The 13873-nt window shown below is 42.5% G+C and overlaps 1 protein-coding gene across 9 annotated transcripts in view; it reads left to right on the forward strand.

Annotated features, from left to right (window-relative positions):
* The window catches only part of NFATC2 (nuclear factor of activated T cells 2), a 133501-nt gene that overhangs the window by 55296 nt on the left and 64332 nt on the right, over window positions 1-13873 (forward strand). For all 9 annotated transcript variants that reach the window (XM_027822231.3, XM_043526784.1, XM_037915614.2 and 6 more), the window contains exon 6: window positions 8745-8885. In XM_027822231.3, coding sequence (XP_027678032.1) covers window positions 8745-8885 — 141 coding nt within the window. The remainder of the gene's footprint in view (window positions 1-8744; window positions 8886-13873) is intronic.

The following is a 13873-nucleotide window of genomic DNA, read 5'->3' on the forward strand; positions in this document are numbered from 1 at the left end:
GCAGGGGTACAAAGGTGGAAGACTGCTCACCCATAAGAAACAATCTGGTCTTTGGTTCTGAAAATCTGAGCCCTAATTTCTTTAGTGCCAAAATATGATTCTATGTTAGGTTCAGCATGACATTTCTGGATACATAGCTGCTATTATAGCCTGGCAAACTCTCCATCATGAATAGCTTATTCAGCGAATATATCTATCCTCCCTCCTTTTTTCCTCCTTATGACTCATCCGTGAACAGTTTTGAATCTTTAGAAGCTTGTCCAATATTACAGAATTATTCAAACCCTTTCTGTGAAATTACTTCAGCTTGTTTGCTTGCACTGCATCTTTTACTATCGGCTGAGGTTTACTCTTGGTATGTGATTGGCTACCTGAGTCAGATGATTTTGTTTCTGCTCCTTGACTCAAACTTCTATAAAGAGAAGGAGGGATTTCCAGGTAGCCCCATGAGCACTTCTGGCATTGAGACACATTGGCATTTTGCTTTCTCAAAGGTTCTTTCAAACAAAAAAAATCCCTCATGGGAAATGAATGCAAGAATCATGAATACCATTCAAGCTGTGTCACAGCTTCTGTTCTAGTAGATGCTTGTTAGTCTTTTTTGAAGTATCTTGCAGCCCTTTTATTATGCAGTCTATAGAAAGAAAAGGAGTACTTGTGGCACCTTAGAGACTAACCAATTTATTTGAGCATAAGCTTTCGTGAACTACAGCTTACTTATGCTCAAATAAATTGGTTAGTCTCTAAGGTGCCACAAGTACTCCTTTTCTTTTTGCAAATACAGACTAACACGGCTGTTACTCTGAAACCTATGCAGTCTACGTTAGCTGATGTTATGCCGGCCTCACAAATTCTTTACAATGATTGCAGTTGACATAACAGAGAGTTCTGAAAACCTGTTCTTATATTATAAGGCGGTTGGTTGATTGCTTTGTTTTAAAAAAAACTCTTCCTTTAATACAGTGTCCATCTGAGAAATTTAGATGGTTCCGATTTTCTAATTTTGTTCCACTAAATTGGATCAAAGATTTTGTTTTCTTTTAATTTCAATTTCCCTGCAAGTTTCCTTTATTTTTCTTTTCTTCTAGTAGATTTTCCCATAATTTAGATGTTCTCAGTTTATAACATATGGCACACTAATAACTATGATGGAAAGAGCTAGTCATTTTAAAGAATGTTGTCATCTTCTTGTCAAATCATTTATTGCTTTTCCTCAGCTGTGAATCCCAGCTGATCAGACTACAGTGACAGGCTAGAGGGGCTTTAGTTTATAGCGATTAAAAGCAGTAATAAATGATCTAGTGGCAATTGGTAGATTGTTTAATTTGCTCCTTTAATAGAGCATGAGTGCTAAGATGATTGCAAATTTTCTCAATTAAATTTGAAAAACTTAACTTTTTTTTATTTCATGAAAATTGTCCAATTTAGCATCAGAAAAACATACCTTGAAATTTTGTGGGTTTAAAAAAAAAATTGTTTAAAAAAGATTCCCTTTTCATAGAATCATAGAATATCAGGGTTGGAAGGGACCTCAGGAGGTCATCTAGTCCAACCCCCTGCTCAAAGCAGGACCAATCCCCAACTAAATCATCCCAGCCAGGGCTTTGTCAAGCCTGACCTTAAAAACTTCTAAGGAAGGAGATTCCACCACCTCCATAGGTAAATTTCAAAATTTAGAATTGGAAATTTCATTGCAACAGAGATAATGTTTGCCTCTTTCAACATCATTTTGTGTAAATCTAGGCAATAGCAATTCCATATTCACCCCAGTGCCTGCTGGCAGAATTCGGCCTGGTAGCTGTGAGCTGCAGACAGTGGAACAATGCATACCCGCAGTTTCAGGCTGAAAGTCCTGGTGTGAGAGTAAACTCCCGTTTACTGCCTGCCATCAGGGTTCTGCTGCAAGTGTAAGCAAACAACCCAATGCATTATGCAGACCATAAACTTTTGAGCAAAGGTTAATCTCGGTAGATCTCCTCCATGAGGGATTAAAAGGAAATGCTGTGCATACCCAGAGAGTTGCTTTGCAGTGAAGTGAAGCAAGGCCATGGTTTTCCTGTCATTAATCACGTGCTGGGTTGGTGAGCTGGTTGCAGTATAGAAAGTACCATTCTTAACGCACTTTGTTGCCATCCATGCTGTTTACTCCTTCTCCCCAAGGGTCTCATTTAAACAGTAATGTGCAAGGGGAGGGCATGAACAAGCCCTCTATTTATTGTGCATTGTTTCTGTTTGAAAGGCCCTGTGCAAACTGCTGCTTCAATTGTGCTGGCAAGAAATGCTTTCTAAACTGTTCTCATCCCATATTGCTCTCCCAGAACTGCATTTCCCTACTATTTTCCAAGATAGGTCTAGCATGGGACCATTTAGCCTTGTGCAGGCTAATAGTGTGGGACACAGGGTAGTACTGACAACCCCAAGCACTGAGCACAGCCAGGTCCCAAAGTTTGATTTGTTTTTAAACCAATGTTAGGTTCTCTTTCTTTGACTTCTTTTTAGCCTTTTTGGTGTACTTAGGTCATATTTTCAAGCTTTCCTCTGCAACCCTGAGGTCCAGAAACATAGCTATTTTATTGATTGATTGATTTGATTTAACGAAAGATGCAATTTTCACATAGGCCATTCACCATCCTTCACTCCTATCTGGAAACAGAATATCCCACCCTTTCTATTGAAATTACCTCCCATCCCTGGTCTCCTCGTGGAAATCCCAGAATCCAGATCTCCCTCCAGCCAGGGCTTAATTTGTAATGAAAGAGGTTCCAGGGCTCAAGCAATTAGTTTACTTTCAGAACTGACACGGCACAGGTGCTGGGGCTAGAGGTGCCAGGGCTGAGCCCTGGCAAGCCCTGGCACAAATTAAGCACTGCCTCCAGCCTTTGTCCCCTTTCTCCTGCAGCTTTCCCATGCATGTATCCCAGAAGGCTTGGAGTGCTTCTGTGACTGTGATTGTTGGATTGAAGTCTCCTCTGGAACATTTGTGCTTCGATTAGGCATGGGGCTTAGGAGCTCTGCTAACGTCTACCCTGCCTCAGGCGAGCAGCTTGTGGTTAATAAACACAGTCTGACAGGAGGAAAGAGATATTTACTTTGGCTCATTAAGTTTCACTCTAAAAAGAAGAGAAGGAAGAATTGTTCCTATTGCTCTCAGGTTTTAGTTTGAATTTTATAGGATCAGATATTTTTAGCACCAGAAAGCATCCCCTCAGTCATCTATTCCTGTCTTCCTCTTCCCTCATATGGCATTGGACTGAGTCAAGAGCCTTGGGAATCAGGGGACTCTGTTTGGATCAGTGAATTGAAAGCCTGCCTGCGAAGGTGATCTCGGGCTGGCCGAGGTGAACTCTGGCTGGCTGAGACACAGGGGGAGAAGGCGGGGGAGATGTCCAGGGGATGCCTGAAGTTTGCATGGGGGGACAATTGCAATGTGAATCCAGGCTGTAATTCCTCAAGTGTCCATTTTTTCTTGTGAGCTCTACTTGTGATGGCGCTTAGGTGGAGCTCCTTCAGGAGCCAGCGCCAGCGCTTGACTGAAGTTGTGGTAAGCAATGTTTCCCCGTAACCATCTCGCTTTCAGTGTTCAGTGTCCTCGTTACTTCCATTCATCGCTGCCTCCTTGTCCCTTTTGACCAATCCAAATAATCTCTCTTCTTATTTTTGGTTCCCTGCAAAGCCCTACGGATTGGGCAAACCAGGTCAGGTAAAATAAGAGTGAACATCTGAACCGTCATCCAAAACTCAGCCAAACTTCTTTTGAGCTTCTGAACTGTTTATCTAAAGCTTTTGCACTTTTAGCTTCCAGGTGCTTTTGGATGCTTTTACATACTAAGCCTCTATTCTAAATCCTGTAAGGTTCAGCCATTCCTTTCCAGTACTATCCTACTGTCTTTGATTTGAGCCATGCGTAGATCATCATTTCAGACTTTCCTCATTAGACATCCTGCCTCTAATCCTTTCAACTTTCAGGTAGGGATGGCCACAAGCTAACAACCATGATTTGAAAAACCGCTAACCTTTGAGTTGGAGAGGGATCAAAATGCAAACCCAGCACCAGATCAGAATTTTGCAGCTGACCTCATGATAATAGGTCAAACCAAAACTCTGGGACCAAACAACCTGAACTTTGCAGGAGTTTGAAATCTGGGTATGTAACTGAGTCCATCCCTGGTAGCTGTTCTTTGGACTCTCTCTTCATAGGTGTTCTTGGAGGTCAGGGTAAAGCTCTTGGAGGAATTATTGCAACTAGACTGGAACAGGCCCCAGAGATTAAGATGCCGAGATAACACAGTGATGAGGGCAACATAAGAGTCAATATAGAATAGAAGTAAGCCACTGATCCAGAGCTAAACAAAGTCAATGGGAGCCCTTTCTTGATTTCAATAGACTTAGGATCAAATCCTACCTTTAACATTCCTATCAATGTGAGTAATTCCTGATGATGTAAAAGCATCATAGTGAAGGTAGCATATATATATATGTTAATCCTGGTTATTTAGTTTTTGAAAATGCTCTCGCCCCCTGAGAAAAGGAGACAGGATCCAGCCATGTCTGTGTACATAGCAGAGCATCTGTTCATTATGTGATGGCTGGATTGGTGCTCCCCACGGCGAGCCCACGAGTCTACTTCTCCCAAGAGGCAGATCAATTTAGTGGTTTTCTTCACATCTCCCATTCCACCCCCACTGCTCCTTTCACACGCACCATGCACACACACAAACACACAAAGAATGCCTAAGAAGTTCCTCTCTGGGGACTCAGGCAAGCGTTGGACTCAATGAAGTTTAGTCATAGAATGAGTCAGTACGAGAGCTGGTCAGAAGATCTTTGGCTAAATGAAATTTCAACGAAATATGTTGTTTCACCAAGTGGAAATGTCTCCCTGAGACTTATTGGTTTCAATGAAGTTTTCCTTGGGAAAGTTAGAGAGAAAGAGAGAGACTCTCACACTCTCTGGGTCTCCCATATCCCAGGCCAGGGCCCTAGCCCCCAAACCACCCTCCCCCACACACCTAGCTTTCCCCAAATCAAAAACGTCTGAGTGTTTCTGTTGTGCATTGGACTAAAACAAACTTTGGAACCTCAAAAATCGCTGTGTTATTGTCATCGCCCTGTCGGCATGAGGGGAAAACAGAGCAATGCTTGGCAGCCCTCCCAGCCAATGGAAGGAAGCATGACCCCAAAGCAGGACTAGATCTGCTTATCCAAAGTGACGCATTGCAGGGTGAAAGTGGAAGAGAAGAGTGGCACCTCTTGGGGTGATGGGGGAGGCGGGTCTCAGGTGAAGCTGGAAGGATCAGTGATTATTTAAAATAATGCTTGTAAGGCCGTTACTAGAGTTTGTCACTTGGATCCCACCGCTGCCTGCTACACAGCCATTAACAACACTCCCTTGGGGCAGGATTGGGCCAACAGTGGTGCTTATCTCAAGGGCTGATTGTCTCCAATCAGGTCTCTGAGCCACTTGCTGTCTTCCAACTTCTTCATACAAGGAACCATCAGCTTTTCTGCAGGAAACTTGTGAGGAGCAGATGGTAGCTGGCTCTGTGCAGCTGGACAGAGGAGGAAGGGGAAAGAGAGCAGGTGCAAGGAGCTTCCCCGAACCCATGCACACCTGCACAGGGATCAGACACAATCCCAATCCTCAAGCACCCTAAGTGCAGCATAAATCCTTCTGGCATTGCTAGCCACCCCAAAATGCTAAGGGAGGCATGGACTCACCCTCTTCCTCATTATCTGGCATCAAGGTTGGATGCTTTTTAAAAAGATCTGCTCTAGGAATTGTTTGGGGGCAGTTCTCTGGCCTGTGTTATGTAGGAGGTCAGACTAGATGATCCCAATGGCCCCTTCTGGCCTTGGATCTATGAATGTGAATGAGGAAAGCATGCTGCACTACCAGAAAGATGTAGGAGCCACCTCCCTTCCTGCCAGAACACATTCTGCCTGTCGTGTGCTCTGCACGTCTGAAGCGTGGCATGTGGAGCGATTTGCTTCCCCCTTACCCTCCCTCCTCCCCTTTTGTGAGGCTGGGGCTTGCAGAGGCACAGCACACACCCCCAGACAGCAGTTCCCTTTTTCTCTCATGTCGCTGGGCGTATTGTATTTCTTGGCACTGAGGATCCATGACATCTTGATTTGCAGACAGTCAAATAAAATAGAAAAATAGTGCAGACTTTAATAGGTTGACATGCTGCTTTAGGCCAAGTGCGAGTATTTCTTTAACATTTGCTTTGCTGCCTTATGTCAGTAACAGTTGCTATTGAAAGTAAACACCCCAACTGGCTAAATCAACAGTGTTTTATTTATTCAAGCTCATAAACTACAGTAGCTGGAGGTCACTTTATGAAGTGCCGACCCCTGGGGGAGAAGAAGAAATAATGTGAAATTATTGCATACAGGCCATCCCTCATGAGCTTTAGAGGAAGGGGATTTACTGGTGATTAATATTCCTTGCAAAGGAAAACAAAATAATCCTGCGGAAGCAACACACCAGTGAATCTTCTGTCCTCTTACAAGTGAAAACATGGCATATGTTAAGATCCTAATTTCTTTGTCAGTTCTGTTACAATTGTGGCTCAGGGAGAAAATAATACATTAAAAATAATAGTAAATAATAATAATTAATAATAGAATATTGAATTTGCAAACAACTTAATGGCAGCTGGATGCATACAGGTAAATGTCATCTGAATAAACCATGTTATGCACCATGACCCCACCTCTTCCCCATGTGCTTCCATTAACCTTATGCCAGCCTCAAGGAGAAAAACCAAACCCTGTGATTGAAATTCTTAGGACTGATATTTTTAATCCTCCGATCCTGACATATTAATTAGATATGGAATGTTTCACTGTCCTAAAGTGTCATCTAGTATTTCGGGGGGAGGGAGGGGAGTTGTCACCATTCTATCCCCAGAAATGGCTGCCTTTCAATGATGGGCAAAATGATCCCAATATGCAAGCACAATTTTCAGGGGAACAAGAGGTGCAGTTGGATGCACAAAATTCACTTGCAACCGTGGGCCTAATTTATACATGTAGTTATGATCGCTGCATGCGCACATTGGTAATTATGCAGGCAAATGACTGTAATTGCCGATATGTGTATGCAGTTGCAAGATTTGGCCACACGGTTGCTGAATCTACAGGGGCAAATCAAGTGTGGATTTTGAATACATAGTTGCATGGGCCAGTGTGAAAAGTACTTTTTAGAATTAAAGGTGCCCATAAAGGAACACTAGGGTTTGGAATGCATGCACACCTCCCAGTGCATCTGTTCCCCTCTGTGGGCCCCTTTAAAAGGAAAAGCAGGGCCCAGAAGCAGGAGGAAGCATATGCCCTTAAGGAAACTGGATTTAAGGCTTCCTGCCTCACTCGCTGAAATCAATGGACGCTGCGGTGCGTGCTGTGCTCCATTGAAAATTAGGCCCATAGTGACCCTATAAAGAAACATCACGCCTTCATTCTGACATGACACTGTATTGAATGCGAGGACATTCAAACCCAGGTGAAGTTTAAGTGTGTCCTCCTTAAAATGTAGTAGATGGGTTTTTGATGAATATTATTTACTCTTAAGCTTTCAGGGCTATAAATCTGTCTTTGTGATAAATCCAATTATGAACTCATCAAAACTTGAGTATTTAAAAAGAGGGATTAATCATACAGTCATGTGGAAGAAATTAACAGCTTCTGTGAAAGTTTTCTGCAAAGATACTCTTAATTGGCATCTTCTTAGACCAGCTGTCATAATACATTTGACGGGCACAATAAGGCAAACGATTGTCCTAAATTCAAAGCAAAACAAAACAAAAAAATCTACAATGACACAGTTACTGTGATAAATACCAGACTAAATTTTTAAAATAAGCATAAAGTGTATTCTGGGATTGGAGGTGGAGTTTGTCAGCTGAGCCTGTACCCAGCCTCCATAGCATCACTTGCAATATTGCGCACAGAAATACATTTGGGCTAAACACCAGGCCTGGTCCCAGGATGGTGTTTGATCCTTTCCAGATGTCTATTCTGGGGAAGGACTCCTGGATCATGGCTTTTTTTCAGATACTGCTGCTTGTGAACAAGCAGGCTTGCTTGAGGAAACAGGTTAATGTGGATGGAGATGTGATTCCTAGAAGCTTTTTTCCTGCCGGTATGAATTGTTCGAACTCATGTTAATCAGTGATTATGATCTGGAAGATGCTATATTACATTTCTGTAGAAGAGCCTCATGTGCTTCATAACTCTCTCTCAGGGCTTTGTGTACACAGCAGTTGTGCATTTTTGAACGGCTTGTTCTGAAGCCTTTTCATGTTGTCTGTCCTGCTGGACAGGCGTGGAGTTTTGCATTGGTTCTCTTAAAAAGGAATTCAGTGTTGTTCAGTGGAATCCTTCTTGCAGGTGGAATGTTAAGGCTCCAGGATTGTAGTGTGTGAGCATTTAAAATTTGGCCATTTATTCGGAAACAGACATGGGCACGCTCCAGCTCATTCATCCAAGTTGTCCTTTGTCAAGGACAAGGAGTAAGGCCAGCCCAGCTACAGCTTTGGAGCCAGCTCCTGAATGATTCCAAATAAAAGGTCTTGAGTAAGCTTATTTTTCCTTTTTAACCTAAATTTAGCATCTTAGAGAAGCTCCTTGGCAGCAAGAGGATGGTAACGATGACAAGATCAATCCGTGGATAGTTCTGTGAAGATCTGGAAAGTCCTGGTAAACCATATTTGATTTCATTCATGTCTGCATTTTGTCCACAGCCCAAAGATCTGCTCATGAGCTTCCAATGGTTGAAAGACAAGATATTGAGAGCTGCCTAGTTTACGGCGGACAGCAGATGATCCTGTCTGGTCAGAATTTCACAGCAGAGTCTAAAGTTGTATTCACTGAGAAGTCGTCAGGTAAGGCAGATTTGCAGTGTTTCCCTGATGAAATGTATAGTCTTAGTCTTAAAAATATGTCACACATTATGAGTATCTGTACTCATATGAGTAATCCCACTAAAGTTCACATGAGTAAAGCTATTCTATGGAGCTAATCATATAACGTAAAGTTACTCGTAGGCGTAAATATCTGCGATAGGCCCTTAATTTTCAGGCTCCAATAAATAAATGGTAAATCAAGGCCACCTTGTTATGCAGGGCCCAGAGGAGTACAAAGATGACATTTAGGTATATTGTTGCAATTTTCTAATGCTAATTGTATTTCATTTTTTAAAAGCTAAATACTATCATAGATATATTTGAAACTGAATTTTTTCTATTGCAAATCTAGTACAAAATGAGTCCGTCTTCTTTGAAAAAAACATGAATCGTGTATTTTTTTGTAAAAGTAGGATGATTTTTGTATTCATCTTGAAATGCAAAAGAAAGTTACTTTTAATCTCCTATATTGTTGCATATATATTGCATACCTATAATTTCAATCTTTTCTTTAGAGAGAACAATTTTAAGTGCAAAACAACAACAAAATCATAATTTTCCACATTTTCAATGTGAAAATAGCTTCTCCATAGAAAAGTGAAATTTCAGGCATGTGAAAAGTCCTGAAATGAATTGGAAAATAGTTTCATGAGAAATTTCACAAAAAATTATTTCCACTTTTGCACAACCCTTTTTATAATCCAACTAACTTGATATTGTTCTTGATCCAAAACTTGTATCATATTGATATACATTTTCTTGACTAAGAGACTGATTCTGTAAGGCACTGAGGGTATGTCTGTATAGATAAAAGACCCTCAGCATGGCTGCAGCTGGCCTGAGTCAGCTGACTCGAGCTTGCAGGGCTCATGCTGAGTCACTATAAAATTGCAATGTCGATGTTTGGGCTCAGATTGGAGCCCAGGCTCTGAGACCCCACAAAGATGGAGGGTCTCTGAGCCTGTGCTCCGGCCCCAGCCTGAATGTCTGCACTGCAATTGTTAGCCCCACAGCCTGAGTCCTGTGAGCCCAAGTCAGCTGAATTGCACATTGATTGGTCCGTATAGACCCCGCTGGAGTGCACTAGAGGTTCCCTAGTGCACTTTAACGTAGTACTGTTTGCAACTGTTTAGTGTGCTCCAGCGGGGTCTACATGGATCAATTAATGTGCTGCACATTAGTGCGCTTTAGGAATCACACCCCTGTGATGTGCATTACCCCACTGCGTAGACAAGCCCTTAGGGAGTCCCTGCCTCTACAAGCGTACAGCCTGTTATACGTTTTTACAGTGCCTACCACTGAAACCTCGCAGTGTTGCTAGAATGAAAATAATGATAGTTGCGCAGGGATTTTTAGTTTTCCTTGCGTCAACCTTACCATCTTTGCTGACCTCTCCTGACTGTGTGTTCATAATGGCATGTCAAAATAAGAATCAGCAACCCTTTGGTTTCTGAGTCAAAGTATACCTGACCTCAAAAAATATGTTCAGCATGGTCTAATGCAGCGGTTCTCAAACGGTGGGTCGGGCTTTGGCCCCCTCACCCAGAGTGGAAGGGCTCAGGCTTCGGTCCCCCCTCCTGGGGTTGTGTAGTAATTTTTGTAGTCAGAAGGAGTGAAGTTTGAGAAGCCCTGGTAATGGTTTTAAGCAAGGTAGCACAAATCCAGACTACCATATTTACCGGGGCGGAATGCAAACAAATGCATTCTGCTGTTGTTCATTACCTCTTTTCCCAGAGAGGAGCCTTGTTGCTGTTCTGATTACATATGCATGAACGCAGCTTAGCCCACTCTCTAAGCAGTATATGCACTATTCTACATTTTCTCTTGTTCTCAGAAAAAGGACCCATATTATTTTTACAAGTTGTCTAGTTTTGTATAACTTATCCTACAAGAGACTTGACTTTTATATTTTAAACAATGCACTACATAGGAATAATAATGAAGTCTAACAGAATACAGCCCCTTTCATCCAAGGATCACAAAGCATTTTACAAATGCGGAGGGCCGGATTCTGCTGCTTGTGCTCGTGTTGATTTCAGTAGGACTAGTTGAGGAGTAAGGGACTCCTGAACAAAAGAGGCGGAATCTGTCCCTTTTAACTGAGCTTTGAAATGCCCTCGGAAGATAAGGCAAATAGTGTTGTTCCCATTTTATGGGTAGGTAAACTGAGGCATGGAACGATTAAGTGATGTGCCCAAGGTCTCATAGGAGTAATTGGGCTTGGGTCTCTTGAGCAGTGTATAATTTTAATACAACATGTCTGATTAATGATAATTGTCTTTTTTGGGGCGGGGGGGAATGAAGGCTAGGGCCAGTAATTGCCCAATATAGACGTAATTAAAAATAAAAAGTGCGGTCAGCCTCAGTTGCTCCACGCACCATCAGAAAGTGTGTTGCTATTTAGTGGAGAGACCAGCGGTCTGTGGGCCACCAATCCTTCCTTGGAACTTTTAATGTCAGTCAGAGCAATTTCTTGGTTCACTTTTTTTCTGATTAGGCCTGTGTGTTGATTCTTTCCCTGCTGTGCTGCCATTGTTCCGTCAATGTCAGTGAATTGCTGGGGTGCATGAGAGTATGTTTGGTAGCATAGCACTGCTAGCTGTTTTGCAGAGACTAAAGAGGGTCAATGGCTCCTCTCAATGCCATTTTGAAGCAGCATCTGAAATCCCCTCCTGCTATTTCCATAGGACTTCCAGAGAAATTTGTGACCAAAATGGATGTTAGAAAGTGAAATAAACAAGAGTTCTGACCACGTGAAATCTAAGGGCATCTACTCTAAGAAGAATAAAGACCTAAAATCAGTCTGAGATTGATGTTTTCAACCTGGAATGATCCCCATCCATCAGATTGTGGAACGCCATGTAATGCTATCTGGGTGGCATTGCATGGACGTACTACCAGAGAGAAAATATGAGACACAGTTAATGGAGACTGTGTGTGGGTAGTGGAACATTAGGTGTCTTCCAAACAACAGAATGTGATGGGATTGAAAATCTTTCCAATACAGCCAGAGCACCATTTTTACAAACTGACGGCGCAAAGGAAGTCTTTTTGATAACAGAGCAAAAATATAGCTCATATCTTCATAGCTAACCCCAAGCAAATGATGCTGAGATTAATTTTGATCTGCTTCAGCAAATGCCTTAATTCTTGCCAGGGGTACCTTCCAAATAGCAGGATGTAGGGAATATCAGTCCAAGAAGAGAGGAAGGATAGGACTCTTGTGGTTAAGGCACTGAAGGTGAAAGATGGTTCTGTTCCCAGCTATTTGAAACCAGTGGGAGCTGCAGGTGCTCAGCACCTCTGATAATCAGGGCCTCTGTGCTTCAGTTTCCTTATCTATAAAATGGGGATTATTAGTAGTATTAATAATTACATGCATTACTGGAGAACCTACAAGCCCCAGTCATGGACCGGGACCCTATTGTGCTAGGTACTGTACAAACATAAAACAAAAGGATAGTCCCTGTCCCCAAAGAATTTACAGTCTAAGTCTAAGGCCTGTACTACACTGTGGGGGGGGGGGATCAATCTAAGATACGCAACTTCAGCTACGAGAATAGCATAGCTGAAGTCGACGTATCTTAGATCAACTTAGAAACACTTACTTTGCGTCCTCGAGGCGCGGGATCGACGGCCACCACTCCCCCGTAGACTCCGCTTCCACCTCTCGCCGTGGTGGAGTTCCAGAGTCGACGGCAGAGCGATCGGGGATCGATTTATCGCGTCTACACTAGACGTGATAAATCAGTCCCTGATAGATCGATCACTACCTGCCGATCCGGTAGGTAGTGTAGACGTGGCCTAAGACAAGAGCTAACAGGTGGAGACAAAACAGACAGACAGGAGAGCACCAGGAAACAACGAGAGGGATAGTGCAATCCCCTGCCTCAGAGTGAGGGTGTGAGACCTAATTTATTAATGTTTATAACAGTATTTGAGATCCTTGGGTGCAAGCTGCTGGAGAAACACTAAGAAGTTTTTTTTAAAGGAGTAGCTTGCATGCTGCAACTCTGATCTTCATGCTATCTTATAAGAAACACTGATAAGCTGTTCAGAAGCAAACAAAGCCAAAATAAACCCATGGTAGGTGGGTTGTACATCTTTCTGGTGCCCCCGTCATTGTTGCTTCCGCTTTCAGATAGCGAAGCTGCCCTAGTGAGCCTATGCAAGGATTATATCTTTGTGAAGGAAGGAAGCTGCACCAGCACACAGGGAAAGTATGATTATCTCTGAGTTTCACTTTGTGAACTCATGGGGCTTGTCCACATGGGGAAATTGTCTCAAAAATTTCCAACACTGGCTGTCCCCATTTCAGGTCCATCAGTGCTAGCAAGGGTGGGAGCGCTAGTGTAAACAGGGCACTAGCAAGTATGGGCGTTTAAATGCTGTACAGTGTGTACACCTGCTCTGAACATGCTTCGATGACGTGATCCTTAAAAGGTGAAGTTTCAGGCCACCCTAGCAACCCAGCTGACAGAACCAGCGGGGGTGAGGATTAGAATTGACTAGCACACACATCTCCATGCAGCAAGAAATTTTAATGAACCTTTTTCGCTGTGAATCTGAGATTTGCTCAATCTGACAATTTTGATCTGAATTGCAAACGCTCCAGAATCTGGGTGTGTTTGGATGTGGGGTCAAAAGGCCAGTCTCTCCATTGAACTGGGAACTGAGGATGTATGACATGGTGTGCAATAAGAAACAGAGCTAAAGTGCTATTAAAGTGTTTCATGATAAATTAAACTTGACTCTCTAAACTGAAACCCTAAATTTGCCATTCCTGAGATGACCTTTCAATTTCTTCTTTGGCTTTTATAGACAACTCAACATTCATCATTAGAGAAATGAAACTCTACCCATATTTGATACTAACATACAATATTCCATGCATCCATAAGGAACAATGGTAAATGTTACTGGATTTTATGTACAAACTATTTCATTACAGCAAGGAGGGCATTATA

Source organism: Chelonia mydas, chromosome 13 (genome assembly GCF_015237465.2).
Source record: "Chelonia mydas isolate rCheMyd1 chromosome 13, rCheMyd1.pri.v2, whole genome shotgun sequence".
Taxonomy (NCBI): domain Eukaryota; kingdom Metazoa; phylum Chordata; order Testudines; family Cheloniidae; genus Chelonia; species Chelonia mydas.